General features: G+C 39.3%; 1 protein-coding gene across 2 annotated transcripts in view; it reads right to left on the bottom strand.

Moving 5' to 3' along the window:
- trappc9 (trafficking protein particle complex subunit 9) overlaps positions 1 to 22,045 on the bottom strand; it is a 236,757-nt gene that overhangs the window by 143,531 nt on the left and 71,181 nt on the right. For both annotated transcript variants that reach the window (XM_085346339.1, XM_085346340.1), the window contains 2 exons: positions 19,945 to 20,097; positions 2,124 to 2,242 (listed from right to left, as the gene is read on the bottom strand). In XM_085346339.1, the coding sequence (XP_085202465.1) occupies positions 2,124 to 2,242; positions 19,945 to 20,097 (272 nt within the window). The remainder of the gene's footprint in view (positions 1 to 2,123; positions 2,243 to 19,944; positions 20,098 to 22,045) is intronic.

Raw genomic sequence — 22,045 nt, 5'->3', positions numbered from 1 at the left:
TGCCTGAGGTGCCACCTTTCCCTCCTGTACAGCTGACTCCCATCAGCAATTAAAGGTATTTAAGCCCAGAGCAGGGTGAGCTCTGGGCCAGAGTGCCATTTGTGTGGGTACAGCTAGTGAGCTGAGTGTTTGTGGTGTTTCCAGCTAGTGAGCTGAGTGTTTGTGGTGTTTCCAGCTAGTGAGCTGTGTTTTGTGGTGTTTCCAGCTAGTGAGCTGTGTTTTGTGGTGTTTCCAGCTAGTGAGCTGTGTTTTGTGGTGTTTCCAGCTAGTGAGCTGCGTTTTCCTTTTGACTTTTTTGGCATTACTGACCAACGCCTGAGTTTTGTTTGTGTTACTTTTATGGTGATAGCGGCTTGTCCGTCTCTTTTAGTTGAATTACTTCAATAAAACTATTTCATTTTACTGTTTCGCCTCCTTGACTCCTTTTTCTGACCCGGTCACTTTTGTTACTCCCCCCTCACCGCCTAGACCCCCCCAGGGGAACGTAACAATACATAAAACTCTGTCTAGGAAGTACAGAAAATTAAAATAGAATTTTGATAAGATGTTCTCTCTGAACAAACTAATATTGCAGCTGCTTTTGACCTTGCACTGCAGATTATCCAAACCATAAACAAAAAGGCTCAAAACACAAAGATATCCTGTCATTTAAATTCCAGCTCCATATTTTTGTTCTTTGTCTCTGCTGGAGTTACTCTGCATGATCCCAAATAATCCTCATGCATCTCATCCTGGGCACTGGTGCAGTCCCTCAGTTCATCCCCTGTCTGAAAAAAGCTGTTTACTTTCCTTTCCCCTCCCTTCATGCCAGCTCGAACAACAGGTGGGTGGGGCCTCTTTGCTCATAGCTAAAGCTTTGCATCTGAGGTGAATATATTAGGAATTTCTTCTCTCACCAAAAATTGAAACCAAGGGTTTAGAGCAGGCTGAAGCCTGAACGCTGGTTAACAGGAATTATTTATACATACACCAACCTCATTTTCTTAAATTCTTGGCCATGTATGATATGAGCTTCAACTATTAATAATTGTATATACTTAATAAAAAGATCAAAAATAGTTTACATTTTGTTGTAAGTTTTTTCTGTTTAGATGGCCATTAATCACACAAAACACACAAAAAAATATAATAAGCAGTTTTGCATTATACAGTATAACCAAATCTTTACATTAAGTTAAAGAAATATAGTATAAAGCACAATATCCACTTTTTGTTCATCTACGATCATTTGGCCCAGTCATTTTTTCCCTTTATAAGATAATGTAAGTGCTAGACAAGTCCTTGCAGAAGCTTCTAAGTTCACCAAGGCTTAGACTATGAAAAAAGGTTTTTCTTTTTTTCCCCCTCCCAACAATTAGTCATCATCCTATCAAACTTTTCAATGGAAAAGGTGTGTTCGGTAGCACATCTGAACATCAAACAAAATAGGTTTTCTCTCTGGATGATTCATACAGGACAAAGCTTTCACAGGTATTGTGGCATTGTGACTTTCAAAGGCAACACAATGCAGTCTCCACACTTGCAGGTGTCTGCTGTGCTACAGGTGAACCCTCAGCAACTAGACTCAGTCAGACCGCCCATTTCTACCCTTCAGATACCCACAAGTCCTCAGTGAAACTACATCCCCTGCTGATCCTGTGCATTCTCATTCTGCCGGTCTCCTTTCCACCACTCTTTATTACCTAGTCTAATTTATTCTCCTGTTCACTCTTGCTATTTTTGTACAAAAACCCAAGATGTTCCCCTCGTGTCTACAGCTCAGATTCAATGAGCAGAGTGCATCAGGAGCCAAGATGTATTACCATCCACATAAACACACTGCTTCCACAGACATTTACAAGAAAGTCTAATTGACAGTAAATTGTGCAAAACCATGCACACACAGTATACAGAGCTATTGGTGTGAACAGGAAGAGAGACAGAGGCAAAGTAAGAAAGTAAAGAAACTAGCCAGAGATACTTATCATTTGAGAAAAGGTGCAGTGAGATTGGACAAGGATGAAAATGGATTTTCACTAAACCATACAACAAGCCAGAAAGCACAAACAGACTGTTTGCATTTTGAACTGAGCAAAGGTTTCCTTTCTTCCCCACGCACTTCAGAGAGGCTTTTATTTAGTCACCTTAATGTGGCTGTACTCAGCCTTGCTGGACTCGCTGCCGACGGGCTTGGTTTCAGCCCTGGGTTTGAGGACTTGGCGGAGGGGACTGGAGATTGGTAAGCCCGTCACACTGATTCCATCTGTTGACAAAGCACAGCAAAACACAGTCAGAAAAAAACAAGAAATCATTAAATTGAGGTTGGCAGAGCATTTGCATCATTTGTGGTTCGAGTATTTCTACAACTGTTGGGTATCATTATAAAATATCGTCGTCACTCCTGAGGTTCCTTCATGGGGTAGTGCTTAGAAAGCTCAGAAAGACCTAAATTAGATCTGATGCAAACCAAAACAACTGTTTAGTGTTTTTAAACTTTTGACAGACAATTCACTCAGCATGGCAGGTCTACAATTTCAGCAGAAGCCAAAACCATGAGGAGCAACACTTAGTACAGAGACAGTTTAGAGGCTAGTCTTTAATTAAGACCCAAAAGAAAGAAGTGCAGCTAAAATGTTAAAAGAATTGGTACCAAACTATGTGTGAATTTCCTCAAATGTGAACTGAAATCATAAAATGTATTGCTAACTAGTAGTAGTAACTATATTTTACAGACTCTTGCACATATATAGTACCTTGCCGCATCCCAGAATACAATACAAAACAGACCACAGAAGCGTTTTAGCTCAATCTTGCAACGTGAGCCTGATAGTTGGTCTGGATCGAGGTTGGCGATCACCAACGGACCAAACACACCAGGTGTGAAAACAGCCCTGGTCTAATCTGTTAGCATGATTATGTTCTGTATGTGGTCCTGTAAGTGAGGCCTAATTCCAATCTGTCAACTATATGACTACGACTATATGACACACAACATAATTATAAAGGGGGACTCTGTTTCAGACGTATTCAGACGAAATCTTTATCTAAATCTCTCACATTTCTTCATTCTCTTTTTCTTATTATTTAGTTTAGGCAACTTACATGTTCTATAAAAGGTCCTAATGTATGTGTGCTGCTTCCTCACTACTGGACTCTCACTTCCCTTTCTTGCTGTTAATTGGCTCCTGGTGGTCCCTCCAAAAAGCCAATGGGCGAAACCTGAGCCCCCATCAATACTCTGCATGGGTTATTTTATAGGCTAAGTTGGTACACCTCTGATAACTGCCAGCACACAGCTAAATATTAGTAATACATATTTCTGCATCAGTTACTGTAACTTGCACACACGCTCAAAGATAACTAACTTAATCAGGACGGCAACAATTAGCATGAGCACGACTTGGGGTCAGACGAAATTAGTGGGTACCCTGAAACTAACACACAGTGATGAACCTTTATAGTTATGCTGTTCCGAAAGGTCTTGATTAACCTTTATGTTCATTCTGTAAGTTCTAGTGTGTAGTGCTGTCAGCATATATTGCATTACACTGAGAGATCTAACAATTTCTCTGCTGTCACTGACATAAAATCATGTCTATACACAGCAGAGGTTTACCCAATGATACAAAATATCAGTGGACTTTATCTCAGGCTGCTGTTATCATTTTTCTTATCAGATAGCAAACATAGTTCATCTATTGCATCACAATTGCTCTACGGCCTATCTGATTTTCAAACTTTTAAATAACAGAAAATCTGAGATCACTGGGTTTATGGTACTATTTTGTGCATGAGGATATGAATGAATGATTTTATGTCCATGACCTGAGAGAAGCAGCATGGACACAGAAGCAGCTGCACAATCAGCAGCTGTTAGGCACCACCAGAGGGGCTGCTGCGCTTTGAACTCACTGAAACAATACACAAAAATGACGCCCACAGCTTAAGCTCTGACGTCAAAGGAATCATGTCACTCTCCGACGTCAGCAGGATAAAAAGCCCTGCAATTTCCCCCTAGAGAAGGGAAATTACCGGCCTTTGCAGCAGCTTGGGCTATTGGGTTCATGATGGACATATTCACAAACTGTCCAGCTCTAAAATAGCTACATAGAAAACCGTTCAATAGAACCACATGGAAGAGGACTTCTGTCAAAGGGACTTGCTTGTACTAAAGGATTACACTACTGTGCTGCTAGAATTCATTTAAGTGAAAATTTGGATTATGCTAAAAATACAACAACAACCAATAAACATGGATATGTTGCATTTCCGACTAACAACTTGGCAGGAAAAACAAATGAATATAGCCGTAACAATTGTGAGCAGATGAGAAAAAATCTTAGTAAAAATAGCAAGAATTCATAAACGGTAGAAAGAACACACAGATTTCCTTCTTGCATATTTTTTTGATGAAATAAATAAGAACAGTTTGTTCAAACACACAGTGCTTCGGGCTCTTTCGTCTCCAACTGCAGTCTATTTTAAATAAAGGCCTGATTCTCGATTCGGAACGTGTTAGTAAGGACCCAGGCACTTTTTGAGAAAATTCTCAAACTAATTAATTATCCTCTGCCCACCTGCTGCAGATAAAGGGGACTTTGATCTAACCAGAGGCTTCATTTAGGTACACCTACAATAACAGACTTCTGGGGCCACCTGGGGGCAACAGAAACAAGTTGAGAACACAACACTGATTTACTTTATCATCAACTTTTATCATCAACTTTTATTGCAAACAAGCTGCTTATTTACACACCTAACAGTTACACTGTTATTCATTTGGAGTCTCTTTTTTCTGACCACCTGGCAAATGAAAGACAAATAATAACTTGAATCTGGAGAAAAATCTTTTTTTGCTCGACTGTGTTTAACAGCTGGTAGGTAATTGCTTCTTTCTGCAGTTTTGTGCTGAATGAGGAGCTTTTTTCCAGCCAAACAAGAAAGTTGCACCTTATTACCGTGCAAAGTTACTGTCGCGCTGTTTTCACTGCGTTGCCACATTACCACAATAATATGTTTGAGGTGGGTCTAATATCATGTTCTGTAATAAATGTCAGGTGAAATGCAACTTATGTGTGAGTAATTGTATTTTATATTATTGAAGAAAAACTAATTATCATATAATACTGAAGAAAAAAAGCAGAACCAACTGTCTCCTGCAGTTATTAGAGCCAATACTGCATATTCTGCAGGACTCAGATACAAGGCTACTACTGCATTAACAAAGAAATGAATGATTTATCTTGCTGTAATTAACAACCATAAGTGATATCAGATGGATATTAGCTGAACTACTAAGCAGAGATTTCACAATACCAGCAATTTAATAGCTGGTAAAAAATACCACCAGAATTAAGTAACTCAATACTCGCCCACCAAAAATGGTGCTTTTGTAAATGAAAGCAACAAACCTAGTTGCCTCTTAATGTTAATACAATGGTTAGCACTGTTGCCGCGCAGCAAGAAGGTCCTGAGTTCAATTACACCATCAGGCCGGGGACTTTCTGTGTGGAGTTTGCATGGGTACTCCGGCTTCCTCCCACAGTCCAAAGATATGCAGTTAGTGGGGATAGGTTAATTGGTTAATCCAAATTGCCCATAGGTGTGAATGCGGGATTGAATGTAAGCGCGAATGGTCACCAGCCCTGCGACAGACTGGTGACCTGTTCAGGGTGTACCCCGCCTCTCGCCCTATGACAGCTGGGATAGGCTCCAGCGCCCCCCGCGACCCTGAAAAGGATAAGCGGAAGCAGATGGATGGACGAGGTATTACAATGGTTACACTATGATAGCTCAAATATTAGTCACTGCAAATATATTTGTTATTTGTAGTTATGCACTCACTTACGCTCTCTCCGAATTTGCTTGGCTCAACTGGTTGTAGGAGCTGTGTTGCAAACAGGGAATTTGCAGACTGTCCTCTGGTGGACACACTAAGCCACGTCAACAACCTTAACATGATCTCCTCCATACCTGCTTCATGCCCTGGAGGACGGGGCTGTGGCCCCCCCACACCCTCTAGCAGATCATTACATGAAGGAACCTTTTAATACAAGCACGTTCATGCTCACAGGTTTACACACGGGTGCTCACACACACACAAACTACACCCTTTTTGGCTGCTACCTCAAAGCACACTGTGCGCTGTCGATATTACGTGCTGCACAATAATGTTTAATATTTAGTATTTACTGTCATATTCCCATAGACCATGGTGATGTTGTTTATTATGTTGCTCTTTTTTTTTTTCTTCTGCTTGTTTTCTCTTTTTTCTTTCTCAACAGGTGATCCAGGTGATTGATATTTGTATTTTTCGTCTGCTTATTTTGTTGTTTTTTGCCGTTTATCACCGTCCCTCTTCTCCACTGTTTTTCTTACCCTCTTTCTTTTCCCCAGTCAAGTCTGTCCCGTATTTAGCAAGTGAAAATACAATAAAATAAACAATAAAAGGTGAATCAAATGGACCATTATGGCAAGGCTGGGATGGTCCATTTGGTAAATTAAATCCGTTGGGCATCTTTCTTCGCCTTTAGACAATAATTCTGATGGCAAAAGAGCCAAACGAGACAGGCAAAAAAACAAAAAAACAAAACAACCTTAACATGGCTGAAAAGTGTTACTCCTGGGGTTTTTTTGTTTTGTTTTGTTTTTTTAAATCAACTTTTTTTTGTTTTTAAATGTATTTATCAGCTGTGTCAGCTGGACAGATTGGCAAATACCTAATTTTAGGAAAAGAATAAAAAATCAAAAATCATTCTGGCTCTACTGCTCAACTTTAAATATCTGACTACATGACGATCCCAGTCTGAAACGAAACAAGTTCCTTGTGGTTAAAATATCCTACAAATAAAGCAGAACAATTGTTATGTATATGAATATAATTAACCATGAGCCCCCCACCCCAAAAAAAAAAAAAAATCATCACATTGTCAACTGGCATTAACAGTTAAGCCATCTTACTAAAAACCCCAAACAGTGGATTCATCTGGACATAGAAACGCTGACTAAATGTTTTGCTAAAGATTCAAAGCTGACTGGTTGGCTGACACAGTCTCCTCCTATTTACTCATTTGCTATATCCTGCTTTTTAATAGGTTAGATGTACATGCAGGCATAAACTCTGAGTGCCGGGGAAGGACATGAACCAAAAGTGACGCTTGTAGGACTTTATTAGTCGAATCCAGCTTTATGATACACAGTCTCTTTCAGGAGACACACATGACTCGCCGTGTCCTGTGGTAAAGTGGGACCGTGTGAGTAATCAGTGTTGTGATTAACGATGGCACCCCTCACAATCATCACCTCCTTTTTCACCCACCTTCCAATCAGCATCTGTCTCGTTGCCTAACGGCCTCAGGGAAATTCAGGTGAACTCAGCATTTTTATCACAGGCGGCCTTGCTGCCAGTGTTTAAATAGAGGGGCAAAGATTGGGAGTGTCATTTCTGAAATAAATGGAACATTATTAGCAGAGATCTAGACGTCCATGAAATGCAGTGATGATAGGTCAGCTGCACTCACCTTTACGAGGCTTTTTCCTACAAGACAAGTATATCTAACAGATTTTGAAAATATGACCGTTACATTAGAATCTTTTTCAATTGGTCGTTCAGAGGAAGAACCATCAAGATAATGGAAAATGCAAGTCAAGCACTGCTGGACCCGATCCTCATTCAATATAAACTTTAACTGTTAAAGACCGCAGTGTTGATCACTGTGTTTAAAAGCGTTCTGTCACATATTGTGTATTTCAGCATAGTTGTCTTTTCTGGACATCACAATTCATGAAATTCAAACTACTGTGGCATATTTTTCAATGCAGCTGATAAACTTGTTATTATATGCTGCTCAAAATCTAAGATAATAAAAACATCACAGCATAACAAAGTTAATTAAACTGTGCAAGACGTAAAAACCACTGTGAATCCATTTGACCTGCTTTAGTAAAAAATGAAAGTGACCACATGGGAACAGCAGAAGCAAGAGCAAGACAACCCCCAGAAAAAAGGAAGTGGATTTGCTGACAGCAGCCCCAGACCATTGTTCTCTCTTCATCTCTCCTGACTGATTTTTCTCCAGTTTTACTTTTTATTATGTTCTTGTCACTACTGTTAGCATGTGATGATACATGCATGCCATTCAGGGTGCAAAGGTCATGCAGGATGGCACATCTAAACATGAAATAGTAAGGTGTTCCAAGCCTCCCAGCCCAGTCCCTATCTCAAAGGTGTAGAGGACATACAATGATTACAATAATCTCCAGCAGGCTAGTTCCTGACCAAACTATCAGAAACATGCAGATGAGGGTGGCATGAGGGCCTGACATCTTTTAGATGCACCTAAACTCACAGCCCAACATCCTGGATTTTGTTTGACATTTTCCAGAGAATACCAGAAACGACAGGTCCAGAGCCCAGTTCTCTTCATAGTGATGTCCAGACTAAACACATGTGACAATGAAAGAAGAAAGTCGAGCTGTCAGTTGATGCCCTGAAGCTCAAGCGCACTTAAGTTTTACAGCAGGACAATTATTTGATATACACAACAGCAAGTCCACCTCTGATTGTTTAAGTCTGGAGAAGTCTAGTCAAAGTCTGGACTAAAATCTGATTGTGATCCTTGCACATGCGCTTAAACAAGCTACGCCTGTTCAAAAAGTCTGCAATGTGGCTGAATTAAAACACTTCTGAAAAGAAGAGTGGGCCAAAATTCCTCCAGTGATGTAAAAGACTGATTAGCAGTTATCGCAAAATGTCAAAGAAGTTCTTTCTCCCAGGGATAGGTATCACTTAACGTCACACAGAGTCAGGTAGATTTGTTTTTTTCCTCTAATAAATGATGTAATCGTTTAAAAACTGTATTCTGTATTCCCTGGGATTATCTTTGTCTAATATTAAAATCTGTTTAATGATCTGAGACATGTAAATGTGGCAAATATGCAAAACACTTAGTTTAGAGCACATAGTTTAAGGCTTAGGACTTATGACTTTACAACAAAAAAAATAGTCAAGAAAGGGGTGAGGCATTGAGGCATCCCTCTGCAGAACCAATATGGTAATTATATATAGTAGAATGAACACATATTCCTGTTAAATAAAAAGACCACAAGGGAGGAAATGGTAATTCAAAGCTTCAGCTATGGAGTCTTTCAGGATCATCAAACCCACAACCTGATCTCTCCTTGATCTGAGGTGGAAGGTGGGACCTTGATTAATTTAAAAAGTTGACACAGTCTTGTAGAATTTAGTGGAAGTAAGACTAGATGACTGTCACTAGATGATAATTTGATTTAGCTTTCCTAATCAGGCTAGTGCAGACATTTCTTTGTGGCCTAGAGAAATCTTCAGGGAGAGACCTTGGATCGTTCTTGTGCTTTATCTCTGCTGTTGATGGCAATGAAGACTTGTGAACAGAGCCAAGTATTATATCTGCAACTAATTCTATTTTTAATGGGGGTTCATAAGATATAAAAACATTAAAAGTTTTGAACATTTAAAGTTTTCCAATTGCATGGATGGATCAGTAAAAGAAAATACAATCAGTGATAAGTTGTAGAAAAAAATTTATTTTTTTGTGTTGGTAATTTGTGCATAAGATTAGGGGATTGTAGTTGATAAGGCAGTGATTGGACTTTTTAACAGTGACATTAGCAAACAGGGTATTTGTGGCATCTTTTAGTTTTTTTATTCATTAATGTTAAGAGGATTTTTTTAGATTTTATCTGATATGTTTCTATGAGTTAAAAAAAAGATGATGTCTGGTAACATGTGAGGGAAAACAGCTAGCGATCAGAGCTGTTTCCATATTTATCAAATTTAGACATAGTAGCATAGTATTAGCATACATAGCAGTCTGACATAAAACTGCACATCAAAAATAAGTGTGCATGTCCAAACATACAAACACACAGTCAAACATGCATAGTTTGACATACAGTCTTACTTTCATCCCTTCATATGTACACCTCTGTACACTATGAGAAGAACAAAGACCAAAATGAAAATGGAACAGAGAGATTAAAGAAAGCCTAACCTATAAAATTAGTTTTGAGCTGTTATTTAAAACAAAATGATTCGACCAACCTGACAGACTGAGGAAGACTGTTCCAAAGTTTAGGAGCTACAGCCTCTAAAGAATGGTTCTCTGGTTTTAACACAGGCGCATCAAACAACTGAAGACCCCGATCAGACAACAAGAGAGGCCAACTGCTGGGGTCAGGTCTCATAGCTCTGCTACAGCAACAGAAGCTGGGCCATGTAGGGCTTTACATGTTATTAATAAAACTTTAGAATGAATCCTAAATTTCAGCAGAAATCAGTGAAGGGCAGTAAGTATAAGGATTCAGGCTACAGCTAGTTTTTGATAGCAGCCTAGTTGCTAGTTTCTAAACCGGGCTTACGGGCTAAGGAGGACAGTGAGACACACGTTTAAAGTCAGTTAAAAGCGTACAGCACGCTAAAAACATCACAATCTTCACTCACTAGATTTGTCTTGTTGCGACTTCTCTCTCTTCCACAAAATTAAATTCCACTTGGGTCTCCGCTTTGATACTTTGATACATATCTATACCGTAAATAAGCATCTGCAGCTGATCCGAGTAGGACATCCGGGGAGGGTTTCAAACACAGGAGCAGATCTGGGAGCAAAACATCCCCTTTTCTTGGCTCTTTGTGTACATTAAGTTAACTTGCCGATGACGCCTGTGAATTTTTTAACTATGTATTACCTCATTTGGATTGATTTATTTTTATAAAGCATATAAATGCCTCCACATTTAAACTAAAAAACTAATTTTAGTTAGAAATCTAAGTGTCAAAGTGACAAAGATCAGGGAATGCGTGAAGTGATTAGCGATCACAGTCACTAGGATTTGATAGTATATGAGCTGAAAAGAGTGGAGTTGTTTCTTTCTCCTCCCTCATGATTTCATGAGACAGACCAATGTCCAACTTTGTTTGTTTGTATTATTTCAGAGTAAATTCAGCTGCTGTGAGACACCTTTCCCAAAGATTGATTACTCTTGTAGCTAAACTGAAGGATTAAGGTGGATTTCCACATCTTTTTGAAGGGAGATGCTTTTACAGCTTTACAATATTTTTTAAAAGCCACCTCTAGCAATGAGAGAAAGCAGGTTGCAAATGTTTATAAATGCTGCTTTGATTCATCAATTATATGTATCAAGATGAGAGTTATATGGAAACCTACATAAGATTTATATCAGGAATTGATTCATAGCATAATACCAACTCAATAAAACCTCTTGGATATTGGTCAGCTAAGCAGCAGAGGGGATTGCTAATCCTTTTCAGCCGCTTTGGTATTAATGAAATTAAGGGCAGGTGCACTAGAGGGGCAACTATGAGACAACCCCCCCAAAACAGAAATGGATTTATAGGTGAAGGCCACTGAGAGTTTTCCCTCATCTTCTCTGACAACTTTTACCCCCTCACTAGCTTTGATTTTGGCTAGGGTCAGTGTCACTACTGGTAGCATGCGGTCGAATTTCCCAGAGGAACCCACCCGAGGGATTAATAAAGTTCTATCTTATCTTATCTTAATACCTGTGCCCTACAGAGGCTGCACAGGTAGTTCAACTCTTCCAGGACGACACATCAATATATGTCACTGTCAGAAGGTTGGCTCTATATGCCAGCACAGTCTCAAGAGCATAAAGAAGATTCTAAGAGACAGCCGGTTACTTCAGGAGAGCTGGACAGGATCATAGAGGACCTTCACCAATCACCAGGACTGGTATCTCCAATAAAATTGATTCATGTTTGTGGCTGCAATGTGACAAAATGTGGAAAAGTTCAAGGGGGCCAAATACTTTTGCAAACCACTGTACTAGAATTAGAAGAGCCTACACTGGTGCAGTGGGTCCTAGGTACTTCATGATGCACGACACTGCCTGGCCTCATATGGTGCGAGTCCGCAGGCAGCTCCTGGAGGATGATGGAATCAATACCAAGCTCACCTCACTAAAAATAAGTAAAAATACAACACCTCTGGGACATTATGTTTCAAGGTGTCTTTAAATTCAGTTCTCTGTAGGCTGAGCATTTCCATTTGCACCAAATGGCATCCTTATATTCCTAACATATTACCTTGTCCATACGAGTATAGATGTCCAGCATTATTTATTTTTTTCCCTGATGTGATTTCAAAGCTTTTCTTTTACATTTTTCGATCAGTGTATTTTAACAAATTCTTTTCTGATAGTGAGCACTACAGACTGATTTAGTCTGTACCTTGGAAGTAAAAACAAAGTTTTTGAAACAAAGATTTTCTCCAAAAAAAGAATCCACATACTCGAGCTGTTCACAACAGCAAAAATATAAAAAGCTTCCATGGAAAGGAAAGTGTAGATTGAATAGCAGCTGTGCTGTATGATTTGACAACGAGAGTACATTTGAAATCTAACATCAAAATGTCACAGGTTAAATACTTTTAAAAAAGGTGTTCTTAAGAGCTCAGCCTGGCGGTCTAAGTTAAAAGTTAAGTAATCTGAAACTAGCTACATCAGTAGGACAGCAGTGCATACGCTCAGAGATGTCGACTGAGGACATGCAAGATTTAAAAAAAAAAAAAATTCTTCCAGCCTCCAGTGATGCGTCTCTGGCGTCTCTTTCTCTGACAGTTGCAGACACTGACTACGGTACAAGGTGCTGTCTTCAAAGACAGCCGCAGCATTAATGTAGACACTGACACTGTCATTAGATACGACGCCCACACCATTTAACACAATAAAGCACTGTAAGTCAAGGCCCATTACTCCTGAGTGATGACATCACTTCCATTTGATCCTGTGTTATGATTTCGTGGTTTTGAGCTGGACACAGAATGAGAGATAAGCCTGTCTGAGGATAAATCATTGAGGGTCAACCTGTTTTGAATGTTGCCTCTGTTTCCCGTGGCATAATTTAACCCACTGGTCTCAGCTCAAACACTACACACTGAGTGCCACGTGGACAGTTAAGCTAGCAGGCTGATTTTCTCTGCACCGTGGTGAATTACTGCACATAATTGTGTACAGTTGCATTAAGTAACAACACACAAGTAGTGTGCACACCGAATCTCTGACCACACACAGAGTTTGTTTTCATATTTCATGTGGGCAAAGTAAAGGAAAGTTTCCATGTGTCCACATTCGTATTCATCCACATGCTCACAGCCATCTTCAGATTTTGTTATTGCAGTTTTTAACAACTATATTCATTCAGGACTGATTGTGTTGACCTACTTGTGCTACCAAGGACAATGAATATTTATAACACAGAGAAATTTCAATTAAATGGATCGGTAACAATGGGCATCTTTTTGCTTTCATTTTTTAAAAAATCTTATTAAAATTTTATTTGTTGTTATAATTGCTTTTGACACAGGATACGTGAACAGTTGGTCACAAGCATTTCTTCAGATTAGATTTTGTTTAGCTGGCTAAACATTTAAGAAACTGCTACAAAATATGGGTACTCCTTTTTAATAAAAACTACAACACATTTACATTAGCTTAGCTAGAAAAGTGGCTGTCTACCCAAAGTGTAAAAGACCCTATCATCTAACTTTTACAAGAGGACAAACGTGTCTTTTGAAATACTGAACCAGGGCCCTTCACAGCATACTGAATACTAATCATCCCTGTTCGTTCGTTTCACAAAGAGAGTATGACATTTAGGGTCATCTTGAAAGGTAGATATGAAATGTAAAAGTAAGAGTAGAGGTTAAATGTGACATGAAGAAGAGGTCAGTCCGAAGTAATGTGATATTAGGAATCCACATATATAATTCCCTATAATACAAACAATGGCAGTAAAAACGGTTTTAAACAGATCTGTATAGTATCATTAACACTTTTAACACTAATAACCTTCAGATAAGTCTGTTGACCTTCAAGCAGAGGTCAGGGGTCAAACGTAACATGATATTTTATATTTTTAAACTTTACATTTATTTACAATACACACCACATCTGTAAGAATCGTAGCTTTTAAGTTAGAGTAACAATGATTTTTGTCAATTTTCAACCAATAAATCAATAAGTTGATCTTGAAGACCTCGTGGAAAACACCAAAACAGAAAATGGCTCAATGGTTTTCTGGCACATTTTTTCAAGGTTGTTAAAAAGAGTGCTGCCATGAAGAAAATCGCATATTTCAGCAATTCAGCATTGTTTTTGGTCTTTGCAGATCAACACATTGTTTATATGAGCAGTGCCGTTTTTTGTGGATTGTATTTCTTAGACACAAATTCATGTCATCTTGAAATGCCGAATCATAACAAAAGGGTAGATTATTGCTCAATGATTTGCCACAAATGGTATTTAAACCATTGCTTGGGGACAGAAAAACTTTGAAAAGAAATAAGAAAGCCTGTGCCGATCAATATCATCGTCAATAATGTTCCACTCAAACGTTTCCTTTAGAGAGGTAATATGCATCTGTTTCATACACCACAAAACAACTGCATAAACAGCCAAGTATCTTATTCCCACTGGGCAAGATACTCGGGCCAAGTTGCCTCTGATAAAATAAGGACTTGTCCATACATGGCAGAATTAAAATGTATGTGTCACCATATGCGTTGGCTAAGCGATACAATTAAACTGCTGCTGAATGTAGCAGTTGTGCTAAAGATAATCAAGGTTTTACAGTTTAATTAGCAAATATGGCAGAACTTCCATAATCTGTAAACCTTCACAATCCTCCACGGAGCACAGGCAGAAAAAACTAAATCTTTCTGCAAAGCAAGTTCATCAGCATGTTAACACAGCGTTATTAATGTGACTCCATTACATAGCATCAAATGTGTTTAATAAAAACGGCATCCCATAGTGTCACTATAGTAACTGCTTTTTATAGCAGAAAACAAGTCTTATCTCCTTATTTCAGGGCCTCAATTATTGCTCAGCTAATTAAAACATTAAAGCAGTGTCGCTTAAATGACCTCATGAGGCGAGTTGGCACTGGAGCTGAGATAAACATGCAGCATTGTATGCGTTTACTTTCCCTGTCATTTGAATTCACGTGCAAGTACACGCAAACACACTGAGAAAAATACTCTGTGCTGCACGAGCAGGTCCGTATTGATCGCTCATTAATATTCATCAGCCCATAGAGGCTGTAGTAAAGAGGTTCAACAGTGTGAAGAGAGCTTGGGAATGAGACAGGAAAGAAAGAAGGCTGGGCATGAACTATGAGAGGCTACGAGGAGGAACACAATGAATGAGCTTCGAGGTAGGGGAGAAGGTCGGACTATTTTTTTAAGCAGAAATAAGAATTAGAAGAGAGGAAATCCAAGCGAGGAAACTAAAAGCTAGGAGGGAAATGGAGGTGTGGAGACCTTGAGACCTCGATCCTATTACTGCAGAATCTTAAATAAGGCAGGCAGAATGCCTGGAACAAGAACACTCCTCTGTACAGCAGCACATGAACACTCATCAGCAATCAATATGTACATAATTTGAGACGGATAGTTCAAAGATGACTTTACTATTTTCCATTGCAGGGCTAGCCCTCAAAATGATTATCTTACTGATCACCAGTTTAGTTCAGCGATTGCTTTGTCTATAAAAATGGAAGGAAATAGGCTAAATGTACTTGTGCAATGACAGAAAAGAGGAAAGCTCCTGAATTTGAAAAGGTAAAGCCATCATTTTTTTTAAAACACCAACAATTATTCAAAATTTCTGTCAGCTACTGTTCCGTCTATTGTTTCAACACCACTCCACTGAAAGACAAATGCAAAAGTAACCATCGGTAGAGAAGTTTCAATCAAGACACTTGACATTATTACAGAAACCATCCATTTTCTTAAATGACTATGCAACTCACTGTGACAGGGGGCTAGAGCTTTTCCCAGCTGTCATTAAGCAATTCAGAGTCATTTTACAATCATTAGCTGAACCAATATGTATGTTTCTGCACTGAGAAAAGCGGGGCACCTGAGGAAACTTACAAAGACACAATCCCACACAGAAAGGCCTCAGCTGACCTGCATGCTCGAGCCAGGAACCTTTTTTCCTGTGAGGCGAGAGCACTAATCCATGTCTTATTACTAACGAAGCCTTTTTTTAAAAAATATTCATGGTTAGCTTATAAATATGTTACGGTACGCAAGCAGAGATATACAGACCTGATAATTTAGCCAGACTGAGACTGGGGTTTATAAAGCTCAATTACGATCTGATTCTTTTATTTTTATTGGACTCCACTGTATAGGTGGCTGCGGTTCAAAAGGCAGGGCAGGTCATCTACTAATCGGAGGGTTGCGAGTTCAATCGCTGGCAAGAGGCTGAACCCAGAGTGTCTCCTGATGCATTCATCACAGTGCAAATGTGAAAGCACTTGGACATATAAAGAAGCACTTGAATGGGTGAATGACGCATGCTGTGCTTTGAGTGGTAGAAAAGCACAAAATAAGAACCACTAATTACCACTAACTGTGCAGTTTTTGGGCCGGGGTTCTGTTTTTTGTTTTTTTAAATAGCCCAACAGCTCCGCAGCATTTTGGATCATTTTTAATGATAAAGTTAAAGATACACTAGTGCTGCCACACTAGTGTGTGATACCCACTAATATGTGATCACTTTTATGTGAATTAATTTAAGTAATTTTACTTTCAATGTAAGTGATATTTCCATTTGGGAATGCCCTAAATAACTACAGTAATTTTAACAGGAAACTTGGTAACTACCCCGGGATATTTGTAGCGGATGCTCCATTTTTGTACCAGTAGGTGGGAGTGTGAGACCATGGTTTGGCCTGTTGTTAGCAGCCTGAATATGGCGTTATTTTTGTGCCACTATTCTGAGCGCACGTAAAAAAAATTTGCAGGTGCAAGTGTTGCATTTTGAGGAGAAATTTATTTTGAGCGAAGAAAAGCTGAATTTGAGTGAACAAAATTCATTGCTGCGTGCAAAAAATGTATTTCAGTGTTTGCTATTATCCACACACACAATAGCAGCCCCTCTCGCTCAGTTTTTGCACTTGCGCTCGCTCGCAACGTGTCGCTCGCGCTCTCAACATTTCAGCCCGTGCGCGCTCAACTCGTTCTGTACACCGTTATATTTGTGCCACAAAACCAGCCAATCACAGACTTGGATGCAAAAAAAATCTGATTGGCTGTTTTCGTCTCCAACCAGCTCGAAATGACGAAATGCAATATCCCAGAATCCATTTCGTCCAAAACTCAAACGAGGCAGTGGCGGAGGAACACAGAGTGGCAGAGTTTGAAATATTACTCTTTGTGGGTCACAAAATAAACTTTTAAGATATTTTCATGCGAGAATGGTGCTGTGTAAACTTCTAATATCTGCTCGATTTATCAAGACATCACATATTTGCATAAGTGCTCTAACGTTTTTGGAGATGCCTGTTACCCACCAGCTGACCGAATACCTGGACTGGCCATTGGGCATTTACCCGGCATTTGCCCGGTGGGCCAATGGTGATTTTTCATTTTTATGTTAGTTTGTTTGTTTTTGTAATGGTATAAACAATGAAAGGTGGTGGATTAGCCAACTGGTAATAATCAACTCTGGGCTGGACCAATTACAATACATCCGTATTGAGGGGAAAAGACTTCAGCGAGAATAAAAAAGACACAAAGCTGGAGTTATTCTGTGTCTTAGCTGCCTCTTCTCTCCTCATTCTCCCTCCCTCTCCTGTTGCTACTTCAATCATGAAACTGATCAATGATCAGCTGATCGTCTCTCTTGTTTGTTTATCTCCCACTTTGCGCCAGAAACAGGAAACCAGCGGATGTTGCGCTAAACAACAACAGCAGCACGTTCAAAATTGATCAGCTGTTGTTAGAATTTATTTAAAATTAATTTCTAGTATCAGCTGATGTTTGCTGGAGCCACAGCTGTAAAGCTGGAAACATGAAGGTGATACAAATCATACATATATACCAACAAAACAGTGTACATCACTGTCACAACAGCGTTTGTTTTCGTTCAAAGGCTTTATGGTTTTTCCAATAATACCTGGTGGTGTAGTCGGTGATTTTTTTGTCAGTTCAGCCTTATATATTATGTTTAACCCGAGTTCCCACCCGGTCAGCTGGTGGGTAACAGGCATCTCCGAAAACGTTGGAGCACTTATGCAAATATGTGATGTCTTGATAAATCGAGCAGATATTTGAAGTTCACACAGCTACATTCTAACATGAAAATATCTTAAAAGTTTATTTTGTGTCCCAGAAAGAGTAATATTTCAAACTCCGCCACTCTGTGTTCCTCCGCCACTGCCTCGTTTGAGCTTTGGACGAAATGGATTCTGGGATATTGCATTTCGTCCTTTCGAGCTGATTGGAGACAAAAACAGCCAATCAGATTTTTTTGCATCCAAGTCTGTGATTGGCTGGTTTTGTGGCACAAATATAACGGTGTACAGAAAGAGTTGAGCGTGCACGGGCAGAAATGTTGAGAGCGTGAGCGACACATTGCGAGCGCAAATACAAAAACTGAGCGAGAGGGGCTGCTATTGTGCGTGTGTATATGGATAATAGCAAACACGGATATACATTTTTTGCATGCAGCAATGAATTTTGTTCACTCAAATTCAGCTTTTCTTCGCTCAAAATAAATTTCTCCTCAAAATGCAACACTTGCACCTGCAAACCTTTTTTACGTGCGCTCAGAATAGTGGCACAAAAATAACGCCATACCCTGAAGCGCATGCTCCGCGCTGTTTTCTCATAATGGCGGAGTATTCAGGAAACGGCAAATCACGTCTCCCTGTCTGATCATTTCTTTCCTATTTACAGGTTCGCATCGTGCCCGAAATAGAATATAATAGCAATCACATCCATTATATAGCATAGATTAATCATTACGGTTGGAAAGTGAAAGCGTACAACATTGTGTAGTACAGTAAATTAGACTTTTGTAAGTATCTGTTTACGGCTTTAGCAGCATGCTATGGTTAGCATGTTAGTTTGGGTCACACACCTATGCTCTGTGATGTTAGTGATCGGCTCCACCGTTATTCTGTATTGTTTTAGTATCTTGTTTTCTGCCATAAAGTGTTTCCGTGAATTCAGTGCACATGTCAAGATGGTGCTGATTACACCATTCTTTCAAACTATTTGAGATTTATAGATTTGTCTTGTTGGAATTCATTTTGAACCAAGTCTTACAAGAAAATTGGTCATGTTTATGACATTAGAATGTGTTAATTCCCTTTAGTCTAGTTGGTAACAGAACACATATGGAGAATGTGTGAGCTATGTTAAGAATAATAAATACACAGTTGTAATACTGTAAAAGAAATAAAAGGAGTGCATAATTGTGAATTTGAATAAATAATGGCGGAGTATTCAGGAAACGGCAAGCCACGTCTCCCTGTCTGATCATTTCTTTCCTGTTTACAGGACACATATATAGCTGTCTACAGGTGCTGCCACCCGGTACCTGTAACACCAACATAGACCAAAAATAAAGTTTAATGATTTTTTAAAATAAGATAATACAACTATTGAACCATTTAGTACAAATTTAATTTCCCGTGGTAAATATAAGACTAAAATTGCCATAGTTAAAGCAGTTTTCAATGTTTAGTTCCAGTAGCTTATTAAAAATATGTCGTGTTATTTAGTGCTTAGTCTGTTTAAGAGGGTTATCATGAATTAAGATGATATCAGCACAGACTGGTCAGGACAGGTGACAAACTTGATTGAACCTTTTTTTGATGTTATTTATGCTTCTTTTTATTTAGTTTTGTTTTTTCTAATGAGCATCAAACATACCTGTCTGGCATGCCTAGTTGCACTTGCACACAAACATACATCTCGATAAAGGTTGAAATGTTAAAATCTCTAATGTTGTAGTACCTAAATATTGATAAATAAGTACTAACCTGTAAACCTTGATGATTATTTACACCTATAGATTGTAACCTTATAGTAAACAGGAAACAGTCAACTGCATTTTTCATCTTTAGTGCTGAATTATGAGAGGGCTCACCATCGTTGAGGTCCTGCAGCAGGTTTTCCTGGCCGGAGAAGTCGAGCTTGACTTTGATGTTGACAGTCAGTGTCACAGACTGGCCCGGCTTTAGAGGCAGGTGAGACAATGCCTCATCTAACTCCCAGCTCAGAAATTCCCCAAACACTTTTTCTGCAAACACACAAAACAAACATAAAGGATCGGTGAAACAAAGAAATATCGGAAAACAAATGCCAAGGAATTTCCCATTGGGATACAAGGTGGCAAGACGTGGATGCAAAAGTATTTGGTCAAAGTAAACAGAGACGCGCATGGAGCCATTTGAATGCAGCTTGCGCAAATGTGTGCTTACCAGAGCACTTGTTGGTGTGTGTGTGTTTTGTTCAAGACAATGGAAAGAAACAGCATCTGAGGGGCATCTGATTTACCTGCCTCAGGCTGCACCATACAAGGTGTTACTATCACATTTCTTCTGCAGTAAGCTTTCAAGAGCAACAAAGCCGCCGATGGATCTTTTACCCACCAGTCTCTCGGTGCCCGTCACTATACCTGATGCTCTAATTTATGCCACAAACCCCTGCTACCTGCGAAAAATGGCTCAGCTGCATCCACTTCAGACAGAAGTGCCAAATGAATGATACATCACCTGAATAAAAGCATGTGTTCTGTCTGTGCAGGTGAGCCTCTCCTGCTCTGAGGTATTGGAGGAACAGCAAGCAGGCTGGGTTTAACACGCACTCACAGAATAAAGTGACATGCAAGCTCGCTGCAAGAACAACGGTTTACAATTCCCTGCTTGATTCATAAGCAAATGTAAAAACCCTCTAAGAGGATGTGAACAAAGGCAGCATTAAATAAAGATTTTGTGAATAACACTCCCCTTTAAATATTCATAAACTCAGAGCTTTTTGCAGTGAATTAAAGGAGAGGGGGGGGAGGCAATGAGATGAAGTAAATGAAAGGGGAAAGGGGGAAGCTATTTATTTAAATATGCAACATCAGGCCTCACATTTCTACAGGTAAACAGCTATGATTGTGGATGATGTCATCACACTCTTTGATTACAAGTCACAAGAATAGCAGCAGAAATGAGGCCTGTCTGAGGTGCAATAGGGCGAAAGTACAGGCCACCAGTGCAAAGCAGAGCTAATTTTAAAAGCCATGTAATCAATAACACCACTGTGAAAGTTGTATTGCTCAGCTGTGTTGGGTTAAAGATGCGCTCTACATTCGAATTTTAAAGAGATTTATGAATATCATTTTCAATTTTCAAACAAACGTCAAGCTAATGCTCAATTTGCATAATTCTTCTGAAAAACCAATCATTTCAAATTAAGATTACAAATCTCTAGCTTAATAAAATCAGTAGTCAGACACATTTCTCATGATCAAGTCTGTCTGTAGATTCAAGAGCTGCGTTTCTCTGAGCCACTGTTCTGGCTGATTCTGCTATGGAGCTCTCCTTTGTTGATGACCAGATCTTTTTTTAATGAACCATCACAAATACACTTAAATAACCTCACGGGACAAAATGCAGTCCTGTTTAATCAGATTTGATCACCTGCGTTCAACCTTCTCTGTGTAAATGTACATTTTTGAGAGCTAAAGCAACAAGTGTTAAGAATTATAGTTGTTGCAGTGACTAACTTTGATTACAAGGTGATGGGAGGCAACCTGTCTTCAAACAATTGCGGCCCAACTCTTGTTGTCATGTAATTGCTTTCCAATTTACACAACCCATTGCGGTCAGTCTGAGTCAGTCTACTCCGATGAGCCTGTGTCTCTTTACAACTCAACCAGTGGACAACTGACTGTATTCTAGTCGTATTCAAATATGAAAGTGAGTCGAGGAATTTCACATCTGTGAGGTTCTGACTGGACACCGAATGTAAGTAGACGGCAACAGATTTTCTCCAATTCATCACAGTTAATCACCGTATCATCACAAACAGTTTGCATGAAATTGCTAACTTGACCTCCTTCAACCACAAAGAGCAGATTAACTCCATCTTATTATGTTTATTTGAAAATACCAACTGAATGTGAAAGATCCTTGGCTTAAAAGCAACCATTGTGCAAGTCATTGACAGACCACCACAAACATTTTGGCCGTGCACTG

This window comes from Diplotaxodon limnothrissa, linkage group LG22 (genome assembly GCF_057381915.1).
Source record: "Diplotaxodon limnothrissa isolate DT_005_m linkage group LG22, D_limnothrissa_male_GT1.1, whole genome shotgun sequence".
Lineage (NCBI taxonomy): Eukaryota > Metazoa > Chordata > Actinopteri > Cichliformes > Cichlidae > Diplotaxodon > Diplotaxodon limnothrissa.
The sequence above is the reverse complement of the archived record's forward strand: the minus strand, read 5'-3'. Positions and strand labels throughout refer to the sequence as shown.